The 17404-nt window shown below is 37.2% G+C and overlaps 1 protein-coding gene across 2 annotated transcripts in view; it reads right to left on the bottom strand.

Annotated features, from left to right (window-relative positions):
• Nucleotides 1–487: 487 nt before the first annotated feature.
• Nucleotides 488–17404, bottom strand: part of PLCL1 (phospholipase C like 1 (inactive)) — a 391376-nt gene continuing 374459 nt past the window's right edge. For both annotated transcript variants that reach the window (XM_076005775.1, XM_012776999.2), the window contains one exon: nucleotides 488–2001. In XM_076005775.1, coding sequence (XP_075861890.1) covers nucleotides 1819–2001 — 183 coding nt within the window. In that variant the 3' untranslated portion in view covers nucleotides 488–1818. The remainder of the gene's footprint in view (nucleotides 2002–17404) is intronic.

Below are 17404 nucleotides of genomic sequence, written 5' to 3'. Positions count from 1 at the left end.
CGTCGCCTGGAAAAGCATGAATTTACCCAAGTGGAATTCAAGAAGGTGAAGTGGTCTACAAGTAAAACCTGGCTGATGTAAGATGGGTTTTGTTTCTATTCCACCTCTTTTTCGTCATAAAGGTCTTAGACATCTGCATTCCACTATTCTTTCTACCAACAGATTACGTATAATGGAGGGTAGAGACATTTTTTTCAGGCCATTGTAATTCCATTGGAAGTTTGCCTTAAAATGACTTCAGGTATCTCCTCCCCTAGTGCCCAGTTTTAAAACGAGGGAGTAATTTCATCATTTCTGGTATATGGAAATAGTGTACTCTCTAAGATATTTTTGGTACAATAACACATTTTTGTTATCTTTCCTTTTTCAATTAGCTCACAATAAAAAAAACAATAAAAGTGCTTTTTCATATCTTTACTCTTTCAGTAATGTGCAACATGAACATAATAGTGTTAAGAAGTCAGAAATAACTTAACACAGAAGCTATAGAAGATGTTTATATTTGCAAAATTTCAACAATTATCTTCTCTAGATTCCCAAAATTAGCATATTTGTTAATCAAATTAATTAAGAAGCTTTTCAAAATAAAAGCAGTTTTAAATAAATATATTCTTTCATAACCATAGAACATTCAGTTCTGTTGGAGGTAACAAACAATACACTCAAGTACTTTATGAAGACATCGGGGTAAAAATGATCTAGATGCAATTACAAATGTACCCTAATTAGTCATTTGCTTCTTTTTGTGTGTATGTTTTTCCAAATGTGTTAAAATTATATCATAGATCTTTTGTAATCAGTTAGTTCTTAAATCATCACAAAGATGTTATCTGACCCACAGAATTTATATTAGCTCAATGTGATGATATGATATTGTTTGAACAATATCTTTAAATTTAAATGTAGCACCCCAATCAAAGCCAACTTCTTAGCTACCCATGTCTGTCATAGAAAATGAATGCTAGACTCCTAGTTTGGAAAAGTGAGACCTTCCTACAAACCTTGAAATTCCATAACAATATTATAGTCACATCAAAATTTGAATTACAACAGAGCTTTCTGTGTGTTTCGGGGTACCACATAGGGAGACATAAATTCTCTAACGATCAGCTTTCCACTAAAATCGAATGTTTAGTAAATGACTACAGAAAACATCCTAAAAAATGATTTTATTTAATAAATATTTTAAAGAGTTCGCTAACTGAAGAAATGACTTTTCTGATCTTTCCAGAAATTCTGATCATCTCTTTAATGTTTTATTCACTTTTATTTCTACTGTGATTCTTAGGAATTTTTCTAATCTATATTCAACCTATCAAAACATCTATGCTTTGATAAATTTGGCTTCCTTCAATAATAAGCTATTCTAAGATCTCTAAATTAAATGACAGAGCCAGAGGAGTAAAATTAAACACAGCAACAGGTTACAGTAAGTGCTTTTAGATTTTCAGATTAACACATTTGTCCCAAAATGGTAAAGATAAAGGAATAACTTACTCAATGAATAATGCAACACAGAATAGGTTTTAACAGAATTTCTCTCACTTGCTGGTGCACGCGCGCACACACACACGCACTTCTATACACATCCACACATAGGTGTTGACACGTGTCAGAATTTAAAACACTGCTATTAAAGGCTTTAACTTAGATAAATTAACTACACTAAAATACTGACATTGTGAAAATATATGTTTAAGTCCAACACCCCATACAGGGCATCTTTTTGTGAACTTCTAAAAAACTTAAAGGAGACAAGAACAAGGAACCAGAGTCCTTGACAAGAAGGATGTGAGCACGTGGCAACGCTGCGTGGGGTCACAGCTTCCCGTTCTCCTCGCCACTCTCCTTCTCCTCTATGGCTTCCAGGCTGCGCTTGCTCTTGGCCTCGGCACTGCTGCTGGGGGCTTTGCTCAGTCCACAAGACAAGCACGCCAGCTGGATCTGCTTCATGTTTTCTAGAGCTTCATGCTTGGCATTCTTCAACAGATCCCCTTGGCCCTACAAACAGGAAAAATAGACACCAAAGAAGAACGTTATGGGCCAGGCACATCCTGAGTGATACTGCTCTGTGGCCTTAGTGTCATTGCTAAATGAGGAAGGAAACAGACCCAGACCCACAAGCTCACTTTTCCAAGGTTTAATCCAAGGTTCTTTTCTAAAATTTTTGAAAGGCTTTGCTCTTTAAGCCAAGGACCTCAACCTGAACCTGACCTGGCTCTGTGGCTTTTAGCAGTCCCCTGAGAATCCTGTCTCGGGGACCCCTCCTCTTTATCTACTGAGGACAGTCAACTCTTCCATCACTGTGGTTTGTGACTTTGTAAACTGCTGCCATTCCTACCCCACCTAGACCCAGCATTTCTAGGCTTGGGAGAAAACAAGGAAAAGATGCTCTTCCGTAAATAAGTGAAAATAAAATCAGCTCCTCAGTGTACAAGAGCTTACACAGCAATGTATCTTCTGTAAAGTAAATCACATCCCCTTCTGCTTGGTGAGCTGGTTTTCAATATATTGGGTTATCCTGGCAATCTGCCTGTTGTTAAATTGTTAGTTACCCACATTCCTTCTGTCTTTTCCATCATCTTGAGGACAATGTTCCCATCTGGCTAATGGAGAAAAAGTCTCTGAAGGCTCAAAATGTCAATCAAAACAAAAAGTAAACGAGGATAGCACAACACATGAGCTGTCATTTACATCAGTGCCCAACAGAGATCTTTTCTGCAATTTTTATTTCTTATTTTGGTTCATTGCTACAATCATCAAGTGCACATGCTGATACTGGCCCAGGGGCGGAAGGACTAAGTGTGAGGAAGCAGGAATGTTTCTAAGTGTATAGACAAAAGAGGAAGCAGCTTCTTCTCTCTCTCTCTTCTCTTCATTCTCACAGCAATGCCTGAGAGCATGACCTTGAAACTAAAGGACGACGTGGGAGGATATGTGGGTTACACTGATTGCTGGAGCGTTCTTCTAGAAAGGGAGGCTCAGGGAAGGGCGAATTCACTTACTTTATGCAAAATCCTCCATGATACCCTATTATATCTTTTTAATTCAGTGAATGCTTCCTTATGGTGTATGAGGAAGCTTGTGTTTTAAAAAGCCTTGGGATATTTCGTTCCACAAAATCTAAACAGGCACTTTCCAATTCTAGCTTATGTAATAATAGCTAAATCCTTCTAATAACAGTCTTTAACTATATAGGATGAATAAACAGTTGGGCTTTGCCTAATGTTTGTGTTAAAGTGAACTTTCCTTCAAGTACCTCAGTCATGGCACGGGATTTTAGAAGAAGATTTGGAGGCTGTACTGTTTAGCCTTCTCGTGAAGAGAAATGGAGCTAAGCCCGATGAGGTTAAATGACTGGCCCACGGTCACAGCTGGGACTGACGTTCAGGTCTTCCGCCTCCTGCATCAGTACTCTATTCCACACACTATGTTTGTAATCTAGTCTAAGACTAAACACTGGAGAATAGAGACTGAAGACTCTGTCAGAGAGAGACACATTTTCTAAGGAAAAAATATTCACTTCAATAGCAGAATTTGGGGAGTCTATTCTTAACAGTATAGGCATAATGAATGAGTCACCTCTGGACATTGAAAGTGAAGTCACATCAACTTTAAAAAATGCAACTCTTAAGCAATAATAATAACACAAGAACGTATAGAGTGCTGACTTGGTGCGAGCACTTTTATGTTTTATGTTCATTCATTTAGTCTTCACAGCATCCCAATGAGATAGGCACTTTTATTATTCTCAATTTACTGGTGAAATAAACTGAGGCTCAGAGCAATCCCCCCTTTCCTGAAGTCACACCGCTGCTAAGTGGTAGAGCTGGAGCATAAAGTCCATAATTTGGCTCCGGAGTCTGTGGGATTAACCACTCCACTATAGGGCATCTTTTGAAGGCAAAGTATGCACTCTCCCCAAAGCACATTAAAGCGTCCTATGCATTGTTACCCATGGAAACAACACAGATAAAAAGGAAAGCACTGCCCGTGTGACACAGCCTGACAGAACTTAGAAATGGATCTAGAGTCAGGAAGATAAGAAGCAAGAACACACTGGCAGGGTCAAAAGTCAGAGCATCTTCTACCAATTTCTCCCTGGGCTACTTTCTCTTCTGTAAAATAGATGAAAATAACCTTTGGTCTTCCTCACAGTTCTAAGACTAAAGAAAATATGTTGAAGAGCTGTTTATGATTTAAATCATCAGAAGAATAGGAATTGCAATGCTATAAGGTGATCTGGAAAGCAGCTAACATTATCTATTGCTATAATAAATACCTTTGTACTGTGTAAACTTTAATATAAATTTGACTAACTTGTTTAAAATGCATCTACAAGAGTCTGTTTTAGAGATATATATCACTACTGTTTTTGCAAATGGAAAATTCCTTTAAAGACAAACTATTAATAATGAGATTATACCCACTTTCATTTTCAGGTATTACTTCTAAGTGTTTCCTTTCCATTTAGTTTTAAATTTTTCCTCAAGAATTTTAAAAGCATCACAAAAGAAAAACTGGCATCTTCCCTAACTGCAAGAGAACAATGAAATGTGCAAAAATAAAAAGTTTGATGCTACTAATGCATACTATTCTCACATCCCATTTTTCCTATAGCAGATTGTGAAACATATTTTAATCAGCCAGAAAGTCATCTCATTGGTTCTGAGAGGTGGCATCCAAGCCTAAATGCCAGACAGTGCCAGTTCTGGTGTATAGAAGTCAGTCTCTCTAGAAAACAATGACCAATTGGAGAAAACAGTTTGTACCAGTGCACAAGAACACAACTATATCATTTCCTGATAACCCAGGAAACAACACGTACTGGTCGCATGATACAAGCAGGAAAAGAAAGAAAGAAAGAAAGACCAGAAGTTAAACTATTCTCTAATAAAGGAAGAAAAAATGAAAGGCTAAATTGTGAAAAGTGTACGTTGAAACATTTATGTAACATCTTCTATTTCTAAAGAAGAAGGAATAGAGATCATCTTTCTGTTCTATGGTTTAAGGAATTCATACTTTCTTTGAGTCTTCCCAATTAAGTTACAAGAACCAGAAAAGACCCATTGTAGGCAAAATTGCAGAGAAGGTGAAGTTGATTATTAACAACCCCAATCCTAGCATTCCTTTTTTGTGCTGCAAATTTCTCATTTTATGTGCAGCAATTTCCCCTAACCATCTAGCAACTTCTCTACTCTGTCACAAATGCAACCAAGCTCCTCCTAACTGGCTAGCTTACTCCCTCCAAACATCTTTGTCCTGTGTACCATTTCCTCCAAGATGTATTAGCTGCAGTATTTAGATCAGCTAAGCCATTTAAAGGTATTAGTCTATAATATATATTTAAGTAGTATTCTAAGAGTGCATTCTTAAGAATATGCTTTAATGCTATTCTCTGCAAACAGAGATCTTATGGGAGGAAGAGGAAAGGCAGAAGCCAAGCAGAATTCATTTTACTTGGTAGTATATAAATTGAAACACCTCTTGTATACTAAAATAGGTTTGGGATTGTCATGGCATGGAATGCAAAATTAACGTATAATTTGACCACTGAACACTCAACTTGAAAGAAATGTCAAGCTGCTGACAGCTTTTCCACACTAACAATCCCATGGGGATTTGCAGTTTCCCTCTTCTGGTACTAGGAATGCTTCAGGGAAAAAAAAAAAAGAGAAGGACTGCCTTACCCTAAAGGAAAGTGAGGGTAATAGAGAGCGTCTCAGGCAGGCTGATGCTAAAGGGATATAACAGGACTAACAGAAGTCCCACAGCAACGGCCACTGTTCAGCCTTCACAATTATTCAGCTTCTGAACGTATGATTCCATGGCAGTTCCAACACATTTAGAAAGTAACACTTGTAGTCACGGAAAACCATGGGAATCATTAGAGAAATTGTGAATCCAAAAATTGGTAAAATGATTAATGAATATTGAAAAAACAAACACTAAGCATTCCTTACCAAATGCTTCCCACTGCATTAAACTGCAATTCAAGCACATTATCTAGAAATCAGGAAATATCTGTGCAATTTAGATAGCAAGCAGGCTGCTGTACCATATCACCACAATTATGATTACTACTAATAAATGTATTACTGACAATAAAATACTATCACAACACTAAACAGTAGCTAACATTTATTGAACACTTAATATACTAAGCATAAACAAATTTGCACACATTATCTCATTATATCATAACCGTAAAAGAGACTAGAACCCTAAATGTAAATTATCTATTCATTATATATTTTATAATCTATCAAAAGACATTTGGGATTTGTGTTATTCCTGTTCTTACCAAGAAACGCAGTCCCCCAACCCATTCGAAAATAGCTCTGGCTAACATCTGGCGTGCCTCACAAAAGACATCCCATGGCTCCTTCACACCCATTTTTCCCATGAACTGCACTATCCCGCGTGATATCAGTGCACAAAAGAGCAGGAGAACATAATAACCAGTGTCCTCATCACGTGTGAAGGAAATGCGTGGGTTGCTTCAGACCACACCACAAATATTTAAAGCAGTTAATTGGGACTCTGGGAATGGAAAGCCACTCACATACACACAACTACACACATAAACAAATAGCTCTATCTCCAGGCCGACTCACATGGGTGTCTTTGAGCACACACTCAATGGCAGACTGATTTCCCTGACATTCTTTCTCTGGGAGAGTCACATCCACATCTAGAATCACCCATGGATTGCACTGCAGTAAAAGTCAGCCAGAGACACCATGGGGAGATAAGCAGCTCTTGATTTGCTCCTGCTACCACTGGTGGACCATACTGTGGTGGGCTGTGGCACCACTGCTTCTTACTAGTTCAAAGACCATGCTTTGGGGGAATCTCTTTATCATTTAAAGAAGTTAAATGCTTTGCTCCAAAGAGGTTGAAAAAAAAAAAAAACTGTTACGATGTTTTCCATTTGAGCATTTGAGAAAACAGAAGATCAAAAATGTTTTGATGTCATGACAGATGTACTTCTCTTGATGTTACACTTCTGCTATGTTGCTGTGTTGGGAATATTGGATAAAGCTATTCAAAGACGGCCCGGGATTCTTGCTGTCTAGGATGAAAGCCTAGCTGTGTAGGAAATGTATACAAGATTTAAGTTAACAAGAGTTACAAGGCACAAAATCATAGCCATCATGTATGAAATACTTTAACTGCACAAAAATAGATGTTTCTACTGCATTGAGTTACTGATGCTCAGAATTATTATTTTTCAACACCTTGGCAACCGAATATTTCAACTACATTCTACTGGCCATTTTATTTATTTATTTATTTTTTAGGAAATGTAGCCTTTTCTTTTTTTTTCTTTTTTTTTATTTCAGCATATTATGGGGGTACAAATGTTAAGGTTACGTATATTGCCCGTGCCCCTCTCCCCCCTCCCACCTGCCCAACATCTGATAAATGTTATCCTATATGTCCACTTAAGTGTTGATCCGTTCATACCAATTTGCTAGTGAGTACATGTGGTGGTGCTTGTTTTTCCATTCTTGAGATATATCACTTAGTAGAATGGGTTCCAGCTCTATCCAGGAATATACATGAGGTGCTATATCACCATTTTTTCTTAAAGCTGAATAGTATTCCATGGTATATATATACCACATTTTATTAATCCACTCGTGTATTGATGGGCACCTGGGTTGTTTCCACACCTTTGCGATTGTGAACTGTGCTGCTATAAACATTCGAGTGCAGGTGTCCCATTTATAGAGTGTCATTTGATCTTTTGGGTAGATGCCCAGTAGTGGAATTGGTGGATCAAATGGTAGATCAACTTGTATCGCTTTAAGGTATCTCCATATTGTTTTCCACAGAGGCTGAACCAGTTTGCAGTCCCACTAGCAGTGTAGGAGTGTTCCTATCTCTCAGCATCCACGCCAACATTTATTGTTTGGGGACTTTTTGATGAAGGTCATTCTTACTGGAGATAAGTGATATCTCATTGCAGTTTTGATTTGCAGTTCCCTGATGATTCGAGATGTTGAGCATTTTTTCATATATTTGTTGGCCATTATTCTGTCTTCTTTTGAAAAATTCCTGTTCATGTCCTTTGCCCACTTTTTCATAGGGTTGTTTGATTTTTTCTTGCTGATTTTCCTGAGTTTTAAATAGATTCTAGTTATCAGCCCTTTATCGGATGTGTAGCTTGCGAAAATTTTCTCCCATTTTGTGGGTTGTCTGTTTGCTCTCTTGAGAGTTTCCTAGGAATATATTTAACTAAGGAGGCAAAAGACCTCTACAGGGAGAACTATGAAACACTGAAGAAAGAAACAGCGAGGATGTAAACAGGTGGAAGAATATACTATGCTCGTGGGTCGGCAGAATCAACATTGTTAAAATGTCTATACTGCTCAAAGTGACCTACAGAGTCAATGCAATCCCTATTAAAATACCATCATCATTTTTCACAGATATAGAAAAAATAATTTTATACTTCGTATGGAACCACAGAAGACCCCGTATAGCAAAATAATCCTAGGCAATAAAAACAAAATAGGAGGTATCAATCTACCAGATTTCAAACTATACTACAAGGCTATAGTAATTAAAACAGCTTATTACTGGCACAAGAACAGGGACATTGACCAGTGGAACAGAACAGAGAACCTAGATATAAAACCATCCTCATATAGCCAACTAATCTTCGGCAAACCAGACAAAAACATACACTGGGGAAAAGAATCCTTATTCAATAAATGGTGCTGGGAAAACTGGATAGCCACATGCAGAAGACTGAAACACCTTTCACACCTTTCACCTCAAAAATGTTTTGATGTCATGACAGATGTACAAAAATCAACTCACGCTGGGTAACAGACTTGAACATTAGGTGTGAAACTATTAGAATCCTAGAGGAAAATGTTGGAAGTACTCTTCTAGACATTGGCCTAGGCAAAGAATTTATGAAGAAGACCCCAAAGGCAATCACAGCAGCAACAAAAATAAATAAATGGGACCTGATCAAATTAAAAAGCTTCTGCACAGCTAAAGAAACTGTCTACTGGCCATTTTAAAAGTTGAACTTTATACTATGAGCACTCAAGAAATACGGATGAATAGCCAGACAGTAGTTCAGGTCTAAGAGTCTTGGCTTGATGGAGCTTTGTCTATTAGTCTTCTAAAACTCTAAACTCAAAAAAATGAAACTTTGCCTTTCAAATCTTTAGTATATACTATAATTAAATATAATTTTTATAGGAATATAAAGTAATTACATTGAACATGCTTGCCTAAGCCATTAGATTTTATAATTTTAAATAAAGCATATCTTTTAAATTAGTTTTGTGACTGATACATTTCAGAACTGGTCATAAACTCCAATTAATTGAGTATTTCTGAAAACTATGAAAACAGAACATAAATAAGTCTTTTTAATATGTGAGAATCTAGTTCCCAAGGAAAATAATTTATAAAATATAGAAGATACTTTAGAAAAATTTTAAGAATAATTTAATGCCAGTGTCCTCACAAAATTGTAAAATACAGCAAATGACATATTTAATAAGCACAACTATACAAAAGGCTCTAAAAAATTTGAAGTCATAGTCTGCTAAAATTCAACATAATGAAAATTACATGTGAAAGTTAGATTTAAAAGATATTCTTTTCCCACATTTCTTTTTCAAATAACATCCTGCATTATACAATTATCTTTTCATTAGGAAATCTTGACTAACCTGACAGCTGAAGGAATGAAGGACTTTAGTTACTTAAAATGATAATTAACTGCATCTTAAGAAGAAAACTTTTGTATTGGCCATGTTTTTAAAAAATACTTTTTAATATATAGCAGACCATTTTCATGTCCTTGTATATGCAGAATATCATACACAAATAAAGTAGTGTATCATTATTTACACGATGGTCACTAATAATATAATAATAAAATTAATAATAATCCAGTAGCAACAGTGCTGACAACAGTTAATGTAACTGGTGAGTGATGCCTGCATTACTCAATAAAACCCTCTGCATTGAGATGCACTTGTTGACCAGAGCTTTAAAAAGATGTATGAAAAAACTTCAGGTCTCAAATTCCCACTTAACTGTCCCTATTCTACTTTGTTCTAAGCTATGTATATATGAACTGAGACATGCCAATCTCCTCCCTTTGCTTTAGGAGCAATGGTGGTCTCCCTTACATATCAATGAGAACTTGGGCCTGAATTTTTGCTTTATCTATCTATCCATCACACAAATTATTTATTAAACACTTACTATATATCAGTCTTTGTCTTTGGTCTGTGGTTCTGAACCCTATCAAAACCAAGGCCTTTTAAAACAAATATTTCATAATGTTTCCTTTATTATCCTAGAATTGAATTCATAAATAATATAACCTATTTATACATTATTAAAAATAAGTAAATATAGTACCCTGGCTATAATATAAAGGACAAATAAAAGAATGGCCATTTAAAATAAGAATAAAATACCATGTATTACAATATGTGAATGCTCAGTCAGGCACAACAGAAACAGTAACAGAGCAGCCAGATGCCTACACTTACTTTAATATGAATGCATTTAGGTTTAAAAAAGAACTACGAAGGTCATGCCAGTCCACACACAAAAATATATAGGAAATGATCATACAAATATAGATGGACACAAGTATGAAAATAATGGCAACAGGCCAGACTTATTTGCATATAATAAAAGAATGAAGAAAATAACCTTAATTAAGGTAGAGATAACATGCCAAGACAAGTACAGACTCCACCACAGAGAAAAAAATCTGATAATCCCGCAAATGAGGTAGTAAATAATGTCCATACACATGCCAAAATTGCCAAACCTTCAAAAGCACCTCAAAGGACATTTTTCTTGTGATTGATAATATCAGCTTCTACTTCATGGGACCCAGTGGGATGCCTACCATGGATTGTCAATAATTGCAAATAAAGCACCAAATTAAGACCATTATCTCACTTTCCAGTTTGTTCCAATATTACTGTATAGCAATAATAGAGAATGCTCAGAGTGAATAAATTATTCAATAATTTGGAACAATGTCTTTATTTCATTTAGATTTCCCTCTCAGTAACTACCTTTTACTCATGAATTGAGCCCTTCACCAAATTCTTTGTAAAAAATTAATTAATTTTTAAATAATATTAATATTAAATAATAATTAATATCATATACTAAGGTACTCCAATTTGTATTTTAGAGGGTTTAGCCAGGCGGGACTTAACAGAAGTCTTGCAGGACACAGGGCAATTTTGCATTGTGTCCTGCTGCCCTGCACTGTGTAGGACCTATAGCATTCCTGGCCCTTCATTCTAAATGCCAGGAGAATCTTCCAAATCACCTCCACACTTTCCCAGAACCCCCCCCCCCAGGGGCCATACTGTACCCACTGGGAACCACCGGGCTGGACTGGAGGGGGTGGGCACAATAGTGATCACAGACACCATCCCTACCCCCATAGCACTTAAGTCTAGTAAAGGATAAAGGCCTATAACAAATGGCCTCAGAAATGAAGTTGTATCTAATCACAAGTTGTGCAAGTACTTGAGGGAAAGGAATGTATTGCTGTGAGCACATGTAGTTTAGAGCATCAGACAAGGCTTCTCTGAGAAAGGGACAACAGAAAACAGTGTGAAAAATGAGCTGGCATCCCCTCTTCTTTCATGGCATCTTCCAATCAGTGAAATCATGGTACAAGCATTTTTGATGCTTTTAGTCTTCAGTCCTCCGATGGTCTTGAGATATAGATGTTATGAAAGAGTGTTCTGGAAGGATACTTCCTCTATGGCACAGCACCAAAGTTGCCTAATGGATCCTATTTTTCTTTATATTTTCTCTATTTAGAATTTATTTTGTTTCCTTGAAATGTATACCTGAAAAAAACGCTGAAAGTGGAAAATACTCAGAGTATCATCTAGTGACAGGATCATTTAGTTCTGCTAAATAAGAGTCCTTAGTAATTATTTCAAAGTTTTGAGACATTTGAAGGACTATTTTTATAACTTTACAGATGAAAAAATATACTCAAGAAAGCTAAAGAATTATATTGCCGAGGTTCACACAGGACAGGAATGTGAAGAAAATAACAATAATGCCTGCTTCCCAGGCCAACAGATGCTTTTTAATCACTGTGGTTTTTTTTTTGTTGTTGTTCATTATGTATATTACATGATATGTTGCACATGTTATCTAATATCTAATATTGTCACCTCCAATCCTGGGCCATGGACTGGTACTTGGCCTGTTAGGAACCAGGCTGCACAGCAGGAGGTGAGTGGCAGGTGAGTGAGAGAAACTTCACCTGTATTTACAGTCCCTCCTGGTCACTCACATTTCTGCGTAAGTTCCGCCTCTTGTCAGATCAGCAGCAGCATGAGATTCTCATAGGAGCACAACCCCTATTGTAAACTGCGCATGGGAGGGATCTAGGTTGTGAGCTCCTTATGAGAATCTAATGCCTGATGATCTGAGGTGGAGCTGAGGGGGTGATGCTAGCGCTGGGGAGCGGCTGCAATTACAGATTATTATTAGCAGAGAGGTTTGACTGCACCATAAATGTAATGTGCTCAAATCATCCCAAAATTATCCATCCCCGCCCCCACCCCCAGTCTGTGGAATAATTGGCTTCCATGAAACTGGTCCCTGGTGCCAAAAAGGTTGGAGACCGCTGATGTAACTGATCTTAGAAATGCAGAGAAGAAAATATATAGCTTAAGACCTTCTTTTTTTTTTTCTTTTAATTTTTTTTTATTTTGGCATATTATGGGGGTACAGATTTTAAGGTTTCAATAAATGCCCATTTCCCCTCCTCCCCCCAAAAGTCTGAGTCTCCATCATGACCATCCCCCAAGGACCTTCTTTATAAAAGAAAAATTCTTTGACAGAAACCTATGAATGTCCCAGAAATAAATACTACCCTTGTGCTGATACTTTGATTTCTGGCTTTTGTCTTCACTGTGAGTACAGGGATTAGAACCATTTAATAATTTTAATCTGAGCCAAATTATCAGAAAAGTAAAATAGAAAAGCAATGGTGGAAAATTCATGAGTGAGGTAAGTGCTAGAAAAAATTGACTGGTTTTCAATTTAAAGATACCACCCTGATAGATCAGATTCCAAAAGAAGATAATTGAAGAAGCAAATTCATGACAGGCACAGCTGAACATTTTAAAGGATGTTATTAATTTGAGGACTCATCAATTAATTCTCAGACCCCTGAGATAGCAATTTCTCTTTGCAGTCCCCATGAGCCCAAAAACCTCCCACAAAAGTTGGCTGCCCCAGACAGCAGCACACACAAGCTGAAGAGCAGAACCAGAACTCCAGGAGTGATGAAGGAATACATTTGATTTTAAGGATCCCACATTTCTCTCATACAATAACATTCTGGCCTAGAGACTTTGAACTGTAACCATATTGCTATTCTTACAGGTGAGTTTACAGTATGAGCTCACTCAGACTGTACCTGGGTTCAAATCCTGGCTCCACGTCTTAATAGTTTTTTTACCTTAGGCAAGACCATTCGGTGCCTCAGTATCCTCATCCATAAAATAGCTATCATAATTGTACCCATCTCATAAATGTATTGTGTGATTAAGAGAGATCATGCATATAAATCATTTGGAATAACGTCTGGCATACGTGGCAAACTCAAGATTGTTAGCAACTATTATTCTATAAGCAGAAGTGACAATGTTATAGACAAGTCCACTGTACTTTACCTTACAAAATGTAAGGAAACAAAAACACCTTGAAACTTAAAAAGAAAAGTTAACAAAGTGGGGAGAATAAACTGTTACTGAGAATAAAAGACAGGATTATGACACTCATTCATCCTATGAAAGACCTCATAATGTTTAAAATGAGAAGAATAACAATTGCATCACTGTGGGAACTTTCCTTGGCGGACCCCAGAAAGTGTCACCCTCCCTTCTCCTAAAGCTTGTTTTCTTTTTTGTAATTTAGAGGCTACGACATTTTTCAGTGTAAAACACCGAAGCACTGCTCACTATTGGAATAAAAAATTTAAAACAGCTGTTTCATTTAAGCCAGATGAGAAAGTAAAAATGAACTGAAATCATCTGTCACCAAAAGAAATTAATGACAAACATTATCTTTTGTGACAGACCTGTTTTATTTCTGAAGATACCATAAGATAAGCTCCTAGGAGGGTGCTCTGTTTAAGAAGCCATCTGTCTGCTTTGGGCAAATGACTGCGAGCCTAATCCACTTACAGAAAATGTCAACAAAATTGCTTCAACACCAGTGAGCTGAATAATAGAAAACCCCAAGCTAAACTTTAAAAATATGATTCAACTGCAGGGAGCTTTATGAATTTAGGTTTGTGTGATGATACTGGTATCCTGAAAATTCTCTTGAAGTCTCTTTGACAAAAGAACCATTCAATAAAACAATAGAAGTCACTGCTTGTTGATTCCCCTGTTCTCTGCTCTTTCCTTCCCACTATTGTGATCATCTGCCTCTCTATGTCAACAGAACTAATAAGAAAGGACAGAAAATTAATATCAATCTTTAGCAAGGTGACAAAGGTAATTAATCACATTGCAAATGAAACTCTAGTAATGGATGGTCATCAGCACACTTAACACTGTTTAAAAGTTCTAATATCTCAAATTAACTTTCCATGGATAATAAATGACCCTGAAATCTAAATTCATACTACCACCTTGAGTGCCATTAGCCAAATACAGAAGGGACTTCTATAGAAACTTCTACTTAGCCAACTCACGCTATTTCCATTTCAAAAAGATCATTTACAACAGCTTGAAAGATATAGGATTCTCCAGATCCTGGAGAAGACAAAGGATATAAAGATAGTTACTAATATTAGAAGAATATTTTAAAAATACATTCTGATATTTGCTTGGTACAGTTTCACTTTAAGAAGTTACTGATTAATTATGGCTCACATTACTGGTTATTTGATCCATCCAAAAAATAATTTTGCAAAATGGCAGAATAGAAGTGCAAATGCATAACAGGTCCACAACTAGAATGAACTGATCACAAAATGGCTTCAGCTGCTTCACCACCTCCACAGTGCTGTGAATTTCAGCAAATAAGTGGTTTCTGTGACAACTGGTCCTGTGTTGCACAACTCTAGGGGCACAAGTCACACTGCCATCTATGTGCATGGCATTTCCCACAGCCCAACGACGGTTGCATTGCCTCTGGTCTAGACATGTCTTTTGACCAAGTGTGTTTATTCTTTATTCTTGGCAAAATCATAATTCTTCTAAAGAGGCTGAAATTGTCTCCTTTGAGAGTGAATCATGGCATGTGCAGGGCTGGCCCATCTAGTGGGCTTGTAGGCACCATTTATGCTGGCATGAGTTAGTTCCAGGTTCAGTGTCGGTTGGAGTGGCCAAATAGCAAGACATTGTCAAAGGGGCAACTGCCCTCCACCTTCCACCCAATGAGTCTTTTTTTTTTTTTTAATGAATAAGGCTAAGATAGCTGGGATAGCTGTCCCAGCTATCAAATAAAATGTGCTACTTCTTAAATAGTTAAATTGAGGATGTGGCCAATTCAGCTTTCTCCACTATGACTGGCTTGGGGATTTGGTCCTTAATGAGATATTCGCTCTTGGTGCCCCAAATCCAGCGGAGCATTTGCTTGAACAATAGACGAATGTTACTCCAAAGAAATGTTAAGACCTGTTTTCCCTAATCTGAGATTGGCTCAAGTTTCAGATCTCAAACTCAAGCCATCCACAACATCAAACTAATAGCAACACATTTTCTTCGCGTTTACTTAAAAATTTTTCAATCTTACACAAAAGTTGAATGAATAGCGTCCATATTTTCCAATTGTTCATTTTGGACCATGTTGGCTCGATCAACTTATCTATGCTCATCTATCTAATTATGTATAATTCACCCTAAATGCTTCAGTGTGCATATTGTGAAAATAAGAACATTCTATATAACCACAGTACTATTATTACATCAAATAAATTAACATTCTTTCAGTAATTTCATCTGATATACAGTCATATTAAGTTTTCCCAAAAGTCCCAAAACAACTTTCATTGCTTGTTTTAAAATCCAGAATCCAATCACGCATTACTGGCATCTTTGAAAATAATGGCCCAGTTATGTGAATAAAGTAAAAGCATGTGTGACAGAGAGCGCACTGGGAAATTCAGCAGCAAGTTCACAGCAGTAAATACCACTCACTCAGAAGACAAACGTTTCCACAGCTTCTTTCCCGTCAACTTTATGGAATATGCACCATTAAATCATCACACACACTTGTCAAAACATTTCTTCTAAATGTCAAATACCATCACTCTTACATTCTTATTTTTAAATCAACTTTATAAGTATATATGCTTGGAAAAATTCACCATACATTCACTACACCCATATAATTTTTGTGAGTGTCAAGCTGATGCCTCCCTAATCCTTCTTCCCATCCAGGCCTCAGATTTCTTCCCAGAATAGATTACTGTGAAAATCAAACTCTCAGCAATGAGTCGGAAAGAACATTTATATTCAATTCCTTAATATGTCAGTAGCTGATATTTCATAGAACTAACTTGGATATGTAGACTGGAAAAATAAACATTGTTAAAGGAACTTTAAATTATCACCATGTAGAAAATCCAGAACTCCATTTGACAAGCCCTGTTTGATGCTGTGTGTGACCACAGACCTCCACTAGAGAAAACAGCTCCAGGCTGACCTTGAGTTGGGGTGGCCTTGCTCTAAACTGTAAGAAGCCTACTGAGCACTCACACACGGCCCATGGGTGGCCAATCAGTAGCTGGCCAGTGACCTATGAGAGGGTCTCATGACAGGCAGTCATGACAGTAATTAGACAAAACAATCAGATTAACCCTTTCAGAGACTGGAACTGAAAAACCCAAAAGCCTTAGTCAACTGCCCACAGAAAGGAGTGCTAGAAAATACAGAGAGGAAAGAAAGAGAGAGCAGCAGAGCTAGCCCCTCTAAGGCCACAGATACTAGTGTGAAAAGCCACAAATTCTTGCTCCCAAGGGAGAAGAAAAGACAACACAGCCCCCTAAAGCCTGCATGAATTGTGAGTGACCCTCTAGCCTGAGATGCCATGAGGCTGCCCCGTGCGTGGTTCCTCTTCCTCCCAGGAGATGTGTTTCCTGCATTGGCACGGACAGTCTCACCTCGGAAGTGAGTCCCTGTTCCCTGTAACTCGCCCAAGGAAAGAAAAGTTTTATTTTAAATGAGAAATGACAGGACTGTGACAATTCTAATCACACCATTTGATTGGTTGATACCCAAAGCATAATAGAGTTTAAATCATGCTTTTGTCCCAGCTAAGGCTTTCTAAGCTTCTTGTATCAAAAACCAGCATCAGTCAGAAGGATAGAAAGAATAAAGCGGGTGTCTGCAGTGGGAATGGT

The sequence above is a fragment of the Microcebus murinus genome, chromosome 8 (assembly GCF_040939455.1).
Source record: "Microcebus murinus isolate Inina chromosome 8, M.murinus_Inina_mat1.0, whole genome shotgun sequence".
In the NCBI taxonomy this organism is placed as follows: domain Eukaryota; kingdom Metazoa; phylum Chordata; class Mammalia; order Primates; family Cheirogaleidae; genus Microcebus; species Microcebus murinus.
Note: the sequence above shows the minus strand (reverse complement) of the source record. Positions and strands in the feature narration are given on the sequence as shown.